The sequence below is a fragment of the Pseudorca crassidens genome, chromosome 9, assembly GCF_039906515.1.
Source record: "Pseudorca crassidens isolate mPseCra1 chromosome 9, mPseCra1.hap1, whole genome shotgun sequence".
Classification (NCBI taxonomy): domain Eukaryota; kingdom Metazoa; phylum Chordata; class Mammalia; order Artiodactyla; family Delphinidae; genus Pseudorca; species Pseudorca crassidens.
In genome coordinates, this window is record NC_090304.1 from 94207961 (window position 1) to 94222548 (window position 14588).

At 58.2% G+C, this 14588-nt stretch overlaps 3 protein-coding genes across 4 annotated transcripts; 1 reads left to right on the top strand and 2 right to left on the bottom strand.

Annotated features, from left to right (window-relative positions):
* Nucleotides 1-604: 604 nt before the first annotated feature.
* APOA4 (apolipoprotein A4) lies at nt 605-3383 on the bottom strand. Its single transcript, XM_067751107.1, has 3 exons — nt 3046-3383; nt 2554-2680; nt 605-1718 (listed from the first exon to the last, which is right to left on the bottom strand). Exons 1-3 carry the CDS (start codon nt 3092-3094, stop codon nt 752-754), a joined length of 1143 nt encoding a protein of 380 aa, XP_067607208.1. The 5' UTR covers nt 3095-3383; the 3' UTR covers nt 605-751.
* A 3595-nt stretch (nt 3384-6978) lies between these two features.
* On the top strand, nt 6979-9957 carry APOC3 (apolipoprotein C3). Of its 2 annotated transcripts, none has more exons than XM_067751110.1 (4): nt 6979-7045; nt 8310-8377; nt 8541-8664; nt 9647-9957. In XM_067751110.1, the coding sequence occupies exons 2-4, from the start codon at nt 8323-8325 to the stop codon at nt 9765-9767; spliced, it is 300 nt and encodes a 99-aa protein (XP_067607211.1). In that variant the 5' UTR covers nt 6979-7045; nt 8310-8322; the 3' UTR covers nt 9768-9957. The 2 variants fall into 2 exon arrangements, with proteins under 2 accessions (XP_067607211.1, XP_067607210.1); XM_067751109.1 differs by lacking the exon at nt 6979-7045 and adding an exon at nt 7582-7672.
* Nucleotides 9958-12216: 2259 nt separating this feature from the next.
* APOA1 (apolipoprotein A1) lies at nt 12217-14076 on the bottom strand. Its single transcript, XM_067751111.1, has 3 exons — nt 13937-14076; nt 13601-13754; nt 12217-12951 (listed from the first exon to the last, which is right to left on the bottom strand). The coding sequence occupies exons 1-3, from the start codon at nt 13977-13979 to the stop codon at nt 12351-12353; spliced, it is 798 nt and encodes a 265-aa protein (XP_067607212.1). The 5' UTR covers nt 13980-14076; the 3' UTR covers nt 12217-12350.
* Between the last annotated feature and the right edge of the window lie 512 nt (nt 14077-14588).

Genomic DNA, 14588 nt, shown 5'->3' on the forward strand with positions numbered 1-14588 from the left:
GCACAAAAGAGCTTATGCCAGGAGGGACAGTCTCCCCCACTGTGCTGTGAGCTCTCCAAAGCCAAAGACCCTGTCCTGACTGCCTCGGTGGCCCTCTCAGAGTGAAGCACATTGTCAGACCGATGCTCCACAAAAGCTATTTTGCTCATTGCCTGGTGCCTACGATTCCACATACAAGAAATATCTAGAGCAGGCAGACTCACTGAGACGGAAAGCAGCGGTGGCCGAGGACCGGGGGAAAGTTACTGTCTAATGGGTACGGAGTTTCAGCTGGGAAGATGAAAAAGTTCTGGCGATGGACCGTAGTGATGGTTGCACAACGAGGTGAATGTACTTCATTGAAGACATTTGTTGGCTGAGTGAGTAGAGCGGGCTGCATATTTCCTCTTTGGGTAACACGTGACACCTTTATCCACCTCCCCCTCGAGCTACCCCCACACCTCTCTCAGCACACCCTGCCCTCCGCCCGCCCCCGTCGCACCTCCCAGCCCTCCGTGTCCCTCTAAGCATCCCCTGGCAGCCCCTGCTAAGCTTTGCCAAGCCCTCACCTCAGGCCCTGCAACACCAAGGATTCCCACGGTAACCAGACTGGGCTAGCTTCTCAGCAGCTTTATTGAGTAGCGAGAGGTAGTGTCACTTTCCACTGGACAGGTATCCACGGGTTGGTACCAGGACTGCTTTGGGACAGACAGACAGACAGGGGGCAGGGCAGGGCAGGTGTCAGTGGTGGGGCAGGAGCAGCAGGTGTAGCTCAGCCCTCCAAAGGGGCAGGCGTCGGCTCCTGGGCGGTGAGGGCGTGGGCCTGGATCTCTTCCTCCTTGAGGGTGTTGAAGAAGGTGTTGACTTTGTCCCGCAGGTCCTTCTCCAGGAAGCTCAGGTGGTGTTCCATGTCCCCCGCCAGGGGGCCCAGCTTCTGCCTGAGCCCCTCCACCTGCTGCACCATAGCTTTGTTGAAGGTCTCGCCGTAGGGCCCCACGGTGTGGCGGAATTTCTCCACCTGCTGGTCCAGGTGGCTGCTCAGCTCGGCCAGCGACTTCTGCAGCTCCTGGGCGTTGCCCTGCAGATTGCCGCGCACGCTGTCGGTCACGGGCTCCAGCTTCTGCCGCAGCTCCTCCGCGCGGGCCGAGACCTTGGCCTTCAGCTCCTCGGCGTGCTTCTTCATCTGGAAGGCCAGACCCTCGAGCTGGTGGCTGAGTTTCCCCTGGACGTCCTGCGCGTAGGGGGCCAGGCTGCGGCGCAGCTCCTCCACGTTCTGGTCGATCTTGGCCTTGAGGTCGTCGGTGTAGGGCGTGAGGCGCGCCTTGAGCTCCTCCACGTTCTGGTCGATCTTGGCCTTGAGCTCGTCGGCGTAGGGCGCCAGCGAGGCCTGCAGGTTGTCCATGTTCTGCCTCAGCACCGCCTCCATGCGCTGGGCGTAGGGCGTCAGCTGGCGCTGCAGCTGCTGGGTCTGGGCGTTGACCTGCGCGCGCAGCTCCTCCGCGTAGGGCTCCAGGCTCTGTTGCAGCTGGCGCATGTTGGCCCCGATCTTCTGGCTCACCTCGCTGGTGTGGGGCAGCAGCCGGGCCCGCAGCTCCTCCAGCTCTTTCCGGATCTCCTCCTTCAGCTTCTCTGAGTCTTCGGTCAGGCGTTCGTGCAGCTCCGTGGCAAAGGGCACCAGCTTCTTCTGCAGGTCATCCTTGTAGGTGTTCACTTCCCCAAGTTTGTCTTGGAAGAGGGTGCTGGAGCGAAAGGACACAAGGGGGCCACCGTTACGCTTGGCCCTCCATGCCAGGACCTTGACTCCTTACATAGCACTCACCTTACACACACCTGCCTAGGACAGGTGAGTGTGCAGGTTACTGAGTTCACCCATCTTCTCCCTGTGGCCTTCCCTATGGTGGATCATGATTTGAGCAAATGGATGTAATAGACGAAGGTATTAACATTGAACTTGTATCTCTGAATCTCCCCCTGAGCTTGAGTCACAATATCTACCTATCATGTGACCTGGAACAGTTTGCTTTCCTCTGCTTACCTGTAAAGTAAAAAGTGTGGACTCTGAGGTCCTTCCCAGCCCAGGTGTGCTGTGACGGAGATCACATTCCCAGCCCAGGTGTGCTGTGACAGAGATCACATTCCCTAGTAGAATGTTATGTTCTGGACCTCTTCCAGCATCTTCTAGCTACACCAGGTGCTGCTTCCCTGCCACGTGCCTACCCTCAGAAGCTTGCCAAATATCCCCACCTCCCTTCCCATGATTTCACAGAGGCTTGTCCTGCTGGAATGTATTAGAAGCCAGCTCACACGACCTTTCTTTCCCTTCCTTTCTTCTGCGAGCCGCAATAATAAGATGTGGCCATTCGTCATGCTCTAGAAAGTTAAAGCAGGGATTATTCAGCCCAACTTTTCTGTTTGTATATGTGGATCCCAGGTCTGGAGACCTTGGGTCCCCAGAGAGTTGGTGGCAGGGCAGTGGGTATCCTAGGCTCAGGTCTCCTGCCTCCGATTTCAGCCCTTGCCCACTCATTGCATGGCCTTTAAGAAGCTCCACCTTGCAAGCTCTGCCCCTCTTACTTGAGCTGCTGGGTGAGCTCGGACTGCTGGAGATGTTCCACAGCCTTCTTGGCATTGTTGCTCAGCTGGCTGAAGTAGTCCCAAATCACAGTGGCCACCTGGTCGGCACTGACCTCCGCCTGGGCACCTGGGTGGAAAACAGAGCAATTCACGAGGACCTGTCTCCTTCCCTGCCCCTCTGCACCAGCCTTGAGCTGCAGACCGGATGATGCGGGGGAGCCCAGCCACTGATTTCCTTCTCTACGCTTGGCTAGCTGGAAGCTACGGGGGTATGTAAAATGGGTATAGCACCAATGCCAGGGGGCCCGCCGCTGTGAATGGACTAGCTCCTCTGAGCCGGGTGGCAACCGGGCAGCCGCCTGCATCCAGCTGTGGGCTGACAGGCACTCAGAACTGTCCTCTTACCTTGGCCTCAGACTCTCCACCCTTCCCTGCCTGATGCAACAGATGGGTCCTGCCTGAAAGTCCCATCCAAAGGCAGCTCCTACTCACCGGTGACAGCCACCAGGGCCAGGCTCAGGACCACAGCCTTCAGGAACATCCTGGGCTCCTTGCTGGGCTGGAAAAGTCTCTTACTGCACTGGATCCTTCCTGGGTTCAGAGGGGGCCAAAGGAGAGGTTCTCAGGCAGCTCACCTATGCTGCTGTTCGAACTGATTGAAGCTCAGAGCCAGCCAGACATTTAAATCCCCACCGGGCTGCACTCCCCGCCTTCCTCCCCATTGTGACTCCACGCTGGAAGGTGACACATTCCCAGGAGGCCTCTTGGACTTTCGTGACTCTAAGGCAACGTGGAAGCTGACGACAGACTGGAGCCCGGGAAGCAGTCAGAAGCTCTGTGCACGTGCCCCACCCAGCATTGAAGGGAGGATGGGTGAGGGGCCATGAGCTGGGGAAGAAACGAGGCCTAGGGAACACCTGAACCTGGGACTGATGCCCCAGAGGCCCTGTGGCAGCTCTGAGTCTGTGCCAGGCTTGGTGGGGGTGATGGGGAGGCAAAGTTCACAGCTCCTCTGTCTGCTCCAGTGAGGAGTGGCCCCCCACTCCTACATCCCCGGAACCGGACTCCATCTCAGAGCAGCAGACTCTGGGCTGGGACATCCAGGGCCACAGGTGCGGGCAGCGAGCTGAGATCCAGTGCTCTGGTCAAGGTGCACCCAGGAGCAGGGGACCCCTGCAAGCCTTTGGGAATGTGGGTGGAGTTGGGGGGTGTCCCGTGTTGAAGGTGTTAACTGTAAGTGTGCTTCATGTCCCATCACTGCCAAGTGTGTCACCTTGGTCTAGTGATTCAACTTGGCGTAGCCCTGAGCCTCAGTTTCTCCTTTGAAAAATGGGGTTGTTGGGTATATTAAATGAGATATCGCTGGTGAAGTGAGTAGTACAGTGCCTGACAGAGTAAGCACTAAAAATTAGTTGTTATTGTTGTTAATAATAATGTTACTATTTTCCTAATTTGGATCAAAGCAGGGAATACAGTAGAGTGCTCACTGCTCCATTGAGAGTGGCAGAGTTAGACCCAACCCTCCGGGGGTCATCAGGCAGGCGTGATGCAGGGTGAGGGGCAGGCTGGCCCGAGGCCTGATTTCTGCCCACCTCTCCAGCCACACTCCCTGGGTGGGAGCGGCCAGCTCGTGATGAATCACAGGACCTGAGGCTCTCAGGGGGCCTCTCACCAGGGGATGATGGGGATGGTGGTGGTGTCCAGGAGATCTTCTCCTTGGGCTTCCAACGTTCTCTCCAAATGAGATCACACACAGGAAGATATCCACCAAGAAGGCGACACAGCCTGGTCAGCTTGGGCCCCTCTGCTGGACCACACACATCACCGTGAGAGACTATGAGATGAGACCCATCGTATCGCACTGCTGGCTGTCCTCTGCGAGTGCAGTGCCTGGGATGTAGATGGGCTTCCAGTAGTCTGCCATTGGAATAGACCACAGCTGTGCTAACCCTGACTTCCATGTCTCCGTTTTTTCATATACCAGAAGTGGCTTGCTGTATCGTGGGATGGAAGACAGCTAGAAGGCTTTCTGATGCTTGCACCCCTTCTGCAGAGTCCCCACTACCCAGCAGTGTCCCACACCACCCGTGGTCACTTCCAGCGTCAGGGAGCTCCTCCTTTCTGGAGCAGCCCGTGCCGTCTCGCAGTAGTTATTAAGGGTTCCGGTGCTGGAGTCGGACGCCCTGGGTTTGCGTGTGGGCTCCCCACGTACTGACTGTGCGATCTTGGGTGAGTGTCTTAACCTCTCTGAGCCCCGTCTGCCTCAGCAGGGTGTAGAATAGTACCCGCCTCCTGAGGAGTCAGGGAGCTAATCTGAGTAATGCTGGGAATGGTGCCTGGAGCAGTGAGTGGTCATCAAGTACGAGCCACGTTTTACCCCTGAACGCTTTACCTCCCTGCAGCCCTCCCGAATCACGCACAGTCCAGCCTGGGCTGGGTGCAAAGGTCAGTGTCCCATCCCTTCCCTCCTCCAGGCCAGAGATGAGGAGGGCAGTGAGTCACCAAGGACACTCAGTTGAGTTTGGCCTCCTGGACTGACCGTCTGAGCAATGGGCTTCTGGCTGGCACGGCTGAATCAGCACTGCCCAGTCCAGCCTTGTGGCAGGGGCGTGGGTCACAGAGGCTCATGTGCTAAGCCTCACTCGGACACAAGTGGAAGCAGAGTCAGTCCAACCCCAGAGGACCATTTTTGGCCTCAGCTGGTCAGGCCTTCTCCCGCCCACCCCCCTCCTCTCCTCCCACAACCAGGTATGGTCTGGGGGCCAAGCCTGGAGCGGTCTCCTTATTCCAGGGCAGCCATGGTCGCGGGGGAGGGAGAGAAGAAGGCGGGGAGAGGTGGCTTAGTCTGGGCCACCGATAAGACCCTTACTGAGATAGCCCTACTGAGACCCAGCTGGAGCTGCTGGGAGGGATACAGGCACAAAAAGGCGCCAAGCCCTTTGAAAGAGTTAAGGTCCCAGGCCCCATGGCAGGTTGCAGCCCAGCTGCATGGACCCGCACACCCCGGTTCTCTGCCCAGCTTGGCACCTCACCGCTGGGTCTCTCTGCCAGTGTCTTCTGACCTCCCTGGGATCAGTGGCCCATTGCTGAGCAGGAGAGAGAGCACAGCCTCCTCCAGACCCTCCACATGCATGGAAAGAGAGCTGGAGGAAACAGGGCCAAGGGCTCCAGCCAGCGCATTCTAGCCTGCCCCAGCCCAGCCTGGAACCTGGACTCCCACTGTGGCCCTCACCCCCGGGGCCGAGGAACAGGCCAGAACAGAAGAGGGAAGTGGACACAGTTGCCCTGTACCTTCCCCAATGTCCACATCCTTCCGTGACCTCCTAATCACCTTCCTTTCCTCCCCACCCCATCACCAAAATCTGTACTCAGGATCTGAAACAGATTGACTCTGATGAGTGAGTGACGCAAATCGCCAAGGGTCTCATCTCTCCAAGCGGTTTGGTACCAGCGTGGCTATTTGAACACCTGGATTCTTGTTCCCAGCTCTGCCACTGATGGGCTATGGGTACTTGGGTAGGCCTCTGGCCCTGCCTTCGGTTTCTCACCTGTAAAATGGGGTTAATAATGTCTACTTCACAGGAATCTATTTGTATTTTAGCAGATAACAAGGTCTAAGTCAAAGGAATGAATCTGTATGGAGAAACTTCAAGTCTCAGCCACAGATAAAGAATTCTGAGGGTAGAGCCAGGTCACTTTCTCAGGCCTGTGATTTCACACTGTGGGTTTAGTTCCTTCCTCCCGAGAAGAGGGCCGCCTGTCAAAAGCTCTACTTTTACATTGGAGGCTCCTCCCACCTTCAGACTGTGCTGTCTAGGGAAGGACAAGGTGTTTGGGAGAAAGGGAGAGAGATTTATGAAGCCGCCTCCATGAACCAGCTGCTTTGTACGTATCTCATTTACATTTCACCGCGATTCTGGCATATCGGTATTCTAGCCCCATTTTACAGAGGAGAACATCGAGGCACTGAGGTGTTAGATCTCTGGCCCTGGGTCATATGAGTAAGTGCCAAAGTCATCATTTAAACCTAGAATTTCTTGGCTGTGATGTCTTCACATCCAGAAGACAAAGGCCCCTGATCCTGCCATCCAGGCTACAGCTCCCAGTGTGGGCCCAAGGGACACCTCACCCCGAGAAGGGCCCAGGCCTCTCCTGGACAGCTGACTGCCCCTGTAGAGCTCGTCTGGCCCCTCTCGCCACCAGACCAGCCTCACCACAACCTTGGTTCCCTTCGGTTGCCTAGCCAGCCAGGGGAGCTGAGGAAGCTGAAGCCCGAGGTGAGAGTACTCAGCGCTGGGACTCAATCCCAGCTGCCGCGGTTTGGGGAGGGCCCCAAACATGAGCCTGGATCCTGTCCCAGGGAATGTTATCAGTGGGTCCAGAGAGCAAGGTGAGGAGGAGGGGGTGGTAGGATAAAGGCCTGGGACTCAGAGCGGCCTTTGACCTTCTCCCACCACCCCCTGCTCTGGGATCAGCTCAAGGAGGCTTCTGGGTAAGCAGCACAGGGACTGAAGCCCAGAGGTGGAGATGCTGGGGAGGTGGCTGTGTGCCCTTAACTGTGTCCCACCTCCCCGCACAAGCCTCTACCCATAGGTCTTCTGTGACTTCACTCTAGGCACCCCATCCCGACCCGCTGAGTTGTTCCCAAGTCTGAAACAGCCCATCCCCCTCTCACATCACCCACCCCCCTTGCAGGCTGTTGTCAGGGCTTGGGGCTGGGGGTGGAGGGGCGGGAAGGACCTGGAGCCCAAGTGTGAAGGGCTGAGCTTTGGCCTCTAATCCCTTCTCCCATTTTGCCAGCCTCTCCCTGGGGAGCCAGGCTGATCAGGATGAATGGGGTCTCCCCAGGCCCACGCCACCCCCGGGTCCTGAGCCCATGTGGGCTACAGGGGTAGCAGAGAGCAGCATGGGCACCCATAGCTTTCTAGAGATTTCCCACCTCCCAGCAGGCCTGACTGCCTCTGGCTACCCTCTCTCAGGCCCTGGTCTAGATTGATCAGCAGGTGACCTTTGCCCAGCTCCCTGGGCCCTCAGTGCCCGCTGCCCTGGGGACAATATAAAACAGGTCAGAACCCTCTTGCCTGCTTACTCAGTTCATCCCAAGAAGCAGCTGCTCCAGGTAATACCCCCTGGGGGGAGGAGGAGGAGGAAAAGGAGAGCAGGATGGAGAGGGCCAGGCTGGGGTCCCTGCCCAGCGCAGCCAGCAAAGCCTGGAGAAGAGGCTGCTAGAACCGAGGAAGCCTTAGGGCTCGATGAGCGTCCCCTCCCCAAGGCATTCTGGGGAAACCGAGGTCCGTGGGGGAAGGTCACCGGCCCAAAGCTACGTAGAGCGTAGTGGCAGAGCTGGGGCTGGCACTGGCTCCATTTTCCATGCATTCTGCATGCTTAGGACTAGAAGAAGCCTCAGACACCCCAGTCCTACCCCAGGCAGAAAAACTGGGGTCTGGAGGGTACAGAAAGCCACCCAGAGTCACACAGCATTTTAGTGGCGGAAACCTGGCCAGAACCCAGGTGTCTTGATTCCCGGTCTGGTGGGGTTTCTGCTCCATGCCGCTCCTCCCTCCCTCTGGCCTGGGTCCCCCAAGTACCCTATCTGAAAGCCTTTAGCCTCCCCCATACTAGGACGGGAACAGGCCCTTCCTCCTCCTGGCCTGACCCAGCTCAGGTCCTATTTTAGGGGCCACTGCGTCTCCCCAGGGAGGGTCCAGCGGCAGTGGGGGGACGTGGGGCACCCCTCACAGGACACTCCCCTGCAGGAACAAAGGTGCCATGCAGCCCCGGGTCCTCCTCGTTGCTGCCCTCCTGGCGCTCCTGGCCTCTGCCCGTAAGCAGCTGGTGGGACTGGGCTGGGGGCGGGGAATGGGCCGCTATCTGCCTGGAGGACCCTTGGCAGGTGGCTTGGGGATGCCGGGCCCCATGAGTGCCTGGGCAGGAGCCACGGTTCCCCAGAGGCTGATCGACCCCACTCAGCCCCACTCTCCTCACAGAAGCTTCCGAGGCAGAGGATGCCTCCCTTCTGGGCAAAATGCAGGACTACGTGAAGCAGGCCACCAAGACCGCCAAGGACACACTGACCAGCGTGCAGGAGTCCCAGGTGGCCCAGCAGGCCAGGTACGCCCTCCCTTCCCTGCCCCGGCCCCCCACCTGCCCCTGACTTGGTGAGAACCCAAGAGGCGGGCTGTGGCTTTCCCATGGCCACCAAGGACCTGCGCGTCTCTGAGCCTTTCTGTCTGTAAAACAGGCTCCCTCGCAGGGTGAGGGCACCAAATCCCGCCTCTTATCCCTTTGTCGTCCTTCCTTTCTTCTGACCCAATTTCAGCCCGGGGTGTGTGTGTGTGTGTGTGTGTGTGTGTGTGTGTGTGTGTGTGTGTGTGTGTGTGTGTGTGTGTGTGTGTGTGTGTGTCTGCCTTGTTCCAAGCCCTGGGGCCCGTGTGAGCAGAAGTCGGTCCTTCCTCTCCCACCCTTCCCCTGCCCACTAGTCCTCTGCTCTCCCCAGCCCCCTTCCCCGCCCCCACTTCACCCGCATTGGCTGGCGTTTCCATAGCAGAGGCATTCACAAATATTTTTAGTCCTCAGAACCCGCCGTGGAGTGGGTATTATTTTCCCCATTCTGCAGATGAGAAAACCAAGGCTCACTTTATCAAGTGACCTGCCCCATTTCATGCAGCTAATCAACCCTCTGACGATTTTCTAAATGAGAGACTGCTTCCCTCGGCCCCGCCCCACTCAGAGCCACGGGGATGTACAATTCTAGGGCGCCTCATGTGCCTAGACTAGAACGGCAGTCCTGATCTTACACATCTCCCCACTCAATCACTCCTCTCCGGCTTGCTTCAGACCCATGAGCACAAAGGTCTGCCCCCACCTGGAGAAACTCGGCTTGTGCTGGGGGTCCCATCATCACCTTTGGCGTCTTTTCCTGGGGTGGCAGCTGTAGGGGGTCCCTGCCTGAGGTCTTGGAGCATTGCTGGGTGGAGTTGAGAAGGTGCTGGGAGGGGCAGTGGGGATATGGTAGGAGCCCCATGGTTGCCACTGCCTAGAGACCGGCTCTCATCCCCACCCTGTTTGTTCCCCTCACTGATTTGACCCTCAGAGGCTGGGTGACCGACAGCTTCAGCTCCCTCAAAGACTACTGGAGCACGTTCAAGGGCAAGTTCTCTGAATTCTGGGATCCTGTCCCGAACCCCACACCGCCTTCATTCGAGGCCGTCTGAGATCTCAGTACCCCAAGTCCACCTGCCCATCCATCCTGCCAGCTCCTTGGGTCCTGCAGCCTCCCAGGGCTGCCCCCAAAGTTCGCTTGAAAGGGACGACATTCTCAGTGCCCTCCCACCCCACCCCAGACCTGGCCCACCCCCTGGGTGTGCTGTCCTTCCAATAAAGCTGGACAAGAAGCTGCCATGAGTGGGATGTCCCACGCGTGCCATGTATGTTTGGGCGCGGGAATGGGCCGGGCCTCTTCCGTGGGTGGGCTCAGGACTGACTCCAACTCGGGCAAGCCTGGGGCTGGTGTCCCACCCACCTATTAGCAGCTGCGTGGGGTAAGGTAGGAATGACCCTACCTACCCTGCCTGCCTCCACAGGTTTGCGTGGAGGAGCAAAGGGGATGCTAGGCTTGGCAAGGTTTTGATAAACTGTCAAGTGCTGTGTAACATGTCTTGAGTGTGTGCTCTGTGCCAGGCCCTGCGCCTGACATTTTATATCATCAGAATTGAGACTGTGTGTGATCATCAAAATTCTGGAGTGGATTTGCCCCGACCGGGCCACCTGGCCCTCTCAACCACATTTGAGGGAAGGAAGCTGAGGGGGTAGTAGTTAAAGTAAGATACATCTGGGCTCTAGTCTTGGTTCTATCGCTTCATACCAGCCTCAGTCTCTTATCTGTAAAGTGGGTACAATGATACCCCATCCACTGTAGGTTTGCTGAGAATGAATGAAGGAAAAGAGACAGTGCACAGCACCTGGGACATCAGAGGCACCTGGTAAATGGCTGCCATTGTCACTACAGGCTGAGCTGACTGTCCCCTTGGGACCAGGATTGGAGTGGGAGGGGCAGTGTCCTGGGAACTAAGGAGGAACCCAAGGTCACCCAACACAGGCTGCGTCCCTTGTGTCCCCAGTACCCAACAGATGTTCACGTCAGAGAGTTCCAGAACTACAGACTACCTGAGCAGCCCCCCACTCTTCCAATGACAAGACTGAGGCTCAGAAAGGTGAAGGCACGTGCCCAATGTCACGGAGCCAGCAAACAGCAGAGCTGGACCTCAAGCCCAGGACAGCTGTCCACACTCTGCTCAGCTGACACAGAAAAAGGCTTCGTTACTCCCATGCCAGGTGTCAAAGGCTCCTTGACAGATCTTGGTGGTGTCAGGACATCCAGCCCCACTTGGAGACGTCTGCTCTCTCTTTGGAAGTCCACCTGGGCTTCTCTTCGGGCCCAGCTTGGCCAGGGATCCCAGCGCCCACACCTGGAAAGCGTTCTCACCCAAATCTGGGCTTGACGCCTATCGTGGCTCAGGACGGTTAGGAACTAAGAAAAGCCCACTCCTTAATCCAAGAGCCGTTAAGATACACTGGAGGTAGGGGAGGGGTAGATTTTCCAGCACCAGGGCAAAAGGCCCTGAGCGGAGAGGGAAGGGGAGGCTCCATGAATGCACTGCCCAGATCTTTGCAGGTCTGTGAAGCCACAAGCATGCACATGGGGGTGTGCACACCTGAGTGTGAAGAGGGGCCGGCTGTACACACTCAAGTCCATGTGAACTTGAATGCCTGGCCACAGATTTATTTATTGCTTTTTAATAATCATGGGTGCTCAGGAGCACGTAGGTCTGAAAGGGGCAATCTAGACCACCCTGCTCTTCAACCCCGGAAGTGACTTCACATCTCCAAGCTCCAGCTTCTGCATCCATACCATCAATGTCATGGCAGTCTCCCCAGGATCTGGGGAAGGATGCAGTAAGATGATGGATATGAAAACACTTCGGGGATTAAAATGTGCTAGCTACCTGCAAGAGGTGCTGACTATTTTTCTGACTCAGGCCAGAAAAAGAGGGGCTGGCAGGGCTGGAGCCCCAAGGATGGGGCTGGCACAGCTGAGCCCGAGGAAACAGCAGCTGTTTCCAGGCAGGGTGGGAGTGTGAGGAATGGCACGAGGCCCTTGTGAAAAAGGAAAAGGGACGTGTTTGTTAAAGCATTTTTTGCATTAATAAAGGATGAAGGAGCAGGTGCCAAGCCCTTCATTTCAACCTGCCCAAATCCTTCAAGTTCCAGTGGCTCGTTGCGGTCCGTCGGCCTCACCTGCCCTAGAGTAGGAGGGCTGGGGGAGGCTCCTGTCCTCTGCCCACGGGAAACGCTGGGGACAGGGAACCCACTTCTCCCAGCAAAGCCACTACTTCTTGCTTGAGGCCCTTTCAGGGCACCTGCGTTGGATTATCTGTCACTATGCCTGGTCCTCTATTATTTCCTTTCTGTCCCCACTCTTGAGCCCCCCGGCCAAGCAGGTCTTCGAGCATTAAGGCCCTGAGAGGCCCCAGTTCAGAGCTGATGACTCCACTGGGAAATCAACAGGTGTCCCTGCCCTCTGGCCACGCCCCCCTGGAGTCCCCTCCAGCGTCACTCCCCCCACCCCCCCAACCTCATTCTCCCCAAAGAGAATTTCTTGGCTTTTGGAGAACTCTTTATTGTTTAAAAATCATCATCGAAGCTTCAAAAAAACATACAACCCATCACACCCTTCCCGCTCCGAAAATGTTTATTCTAAGAAACTGAAACTGATGGCGAGGGGAGCCTAAGGCATCTCATTGGGCATTCAGCTTCTTGGAGGCCTCGTCGATGGCGGCCAGGATGCTGACCTTGAGGCTCTCCAGCACGGGCACTAGGCCCTGGCGGAGGTCCTCCAGCGCGGGCTTGGCCTTCTCGCCCAGCGCTCTCAGCTGCTCGCTGGCCTTGGCGTGGTACTCGGCCAGGCTGCCGCCGCCCTCCTTGAGCACCTCGAAGCGGGCGGCCATGCGCTGGCGCAGGTCGTCGCTGTAGGGCGCCAGCTGCTGCCGCAGGGTCTCCACGTGGGCGCGCGCGCGGTCGCGCATCTCCTCGGCCAGCGGGGTCAGCTTGTCCTGCAGCTCCTGCACCTTCTGGCGCGCGCCCTCGCGCAACTCCTCGCCCAGCGGCGCCACCTTCTGGCGGTAGATCTGCAGCTCCTCCTGCCACTTCTTCTGGAATTCGTCCAGGTAGGGCTGCACCTTCTGCTTCACCTCTTCCAGGTCCTTGTTCATCTCCTGCCTCAGCGACTCTGTCTCCTTTTCCAGGTTGTCCCAGAACTCCTGGGTCACCGGGCCCAGCTGTTCGCGCACTTTGGCAAACGTGCTGGTCAGGCTGTCCCAGTTGTCCAGGAGTTTCAGGCTGAGGGGGGAGAGAGAGGAGGGCTCAGGGCAGGCCTCCCGGGCACCCCGGCGCCCCCCGGAGCTGCAGCCCAGCGCCCCCGCTTACCTGGGGTGACACCTGGACACACCTGTCCCTGAAGGTGCGGTAGCTGGGGGCAGACCCTCAGCCTGGCTTCTCCCATCCATGATCTCCCACCCCCCCCCCGCCCCCCACTCCCACTGCATCCCACTGACCAGAGGGACAGAGGAGCTAGAAAGAGACAGAGCTGGTTTTGGTACCCAGTCCTGTCTGTCCCCGAAGCCGGGCCTTTTAAGGACCTAGTCTCCACCCTTCCAGCCCATTCTCCTCTCTGAAGACAGCCATCCTGTTGCTGGCCGGAGCCGAGGAGGGAGTTAAGAAGGGACTTAAGAAGAGGAAGGGGCTTGTTGCACCTGCAGGCAGAGTGCGGTGCCGTGAATACTGACGCGGCAGCACGGGTCTGCCCCCTGCTAGGGGGCTGTGACCCTGCGTGGGGATCCCACTTCTGTCTTCCATCCAGGTCTTCTATGGGGCCCATCAAATAGCAGGTGGGGATTCGGCCAGTCTGGCTGCTTCTTCCCACAGGCCTCCCCACCCCCAGCACCGGCACCCCCTACCCCTGCCCCAGGCCCCCAGGCTGGGTCCTTACTTGAGCTGTTTTCCCAAAGCAGAGGCTTCAAATTGGGCCACATAGTCTCTGCCACTGTCTTTGATTGCATCCACGTACACGGTGGCAAAATCCTTCACCCGATCCCAGGATGACTGGGGGTCATCTTGCTGCCAGAAATGCCGAGCCTGGCTCCCTGGAGGTGGGAGGGGAGACCCAGATCAGGCCAGCTGTGGACCGGGATCTGAGCTGAAATGCTAGGTAGGGGAGAAGGGGGTGAGGGAGAAATTCTGCTCCCTGTGCCCAGGAGGGTGGACCACAGCGGTTCAGAGAGAAGTCGCCCCCCGACGGTCAGCTCCCTAGGTTGGGGGCACCTACCGGTGAGGAAGAGCACAGCCAAGGTCAGCAGCACGGCTTTCATCCTGAAGGGACGTGGGTGACCTGGAGGAGAAGACGGGCCCGGCTGAGTGGGGCTTGAAGGAGCCCGCGCACCCCATCTCACTGTAGCCCGGGAGGAGGGGGCGGGGCACAGGGTAGGAGAGGGCCAGGTGTCCAGAGCCCCAGCATGGGGCAGAGGCTGGAACCAGGATCCCAAAGCCTGAGCCTCAGATGCCTAGAGCTGGGGGAAGCAGGTTGCAGCACTTACCTCAATGGCCAGCAGTCTCTGAATTGCCGGCTCTCCCCCAGCCTATTTATGTGACCAGGCAGGGGATGGGCTGGGAGGCTGATAAGGCCAGCCCAGGCCTTGCCACCGCTCACTGGTCCTGGCGATGTGGAACTCAGAGTTCAAGGATCAGCTCTGTCCCTGGGGCCGGGCAAATAGAGCAGGCAAACAGGAAACTGTGAGGGCTGCAGGGCCAGGGATCAAGGGTTCAGGCAGGGGTGGGAGGGAGTGGGTGCAGGCTTGCGGGTCCCCAGAGTCTGGGTCAGCTGCACCCGGCCCCTTTCCTCGCTCGGGGCTGTGTGCCGGCCATTGTCCATTGTGCCAGTGCAGTAGGTGAATGGGAGGAAGGAAGAAAAACACATGAGC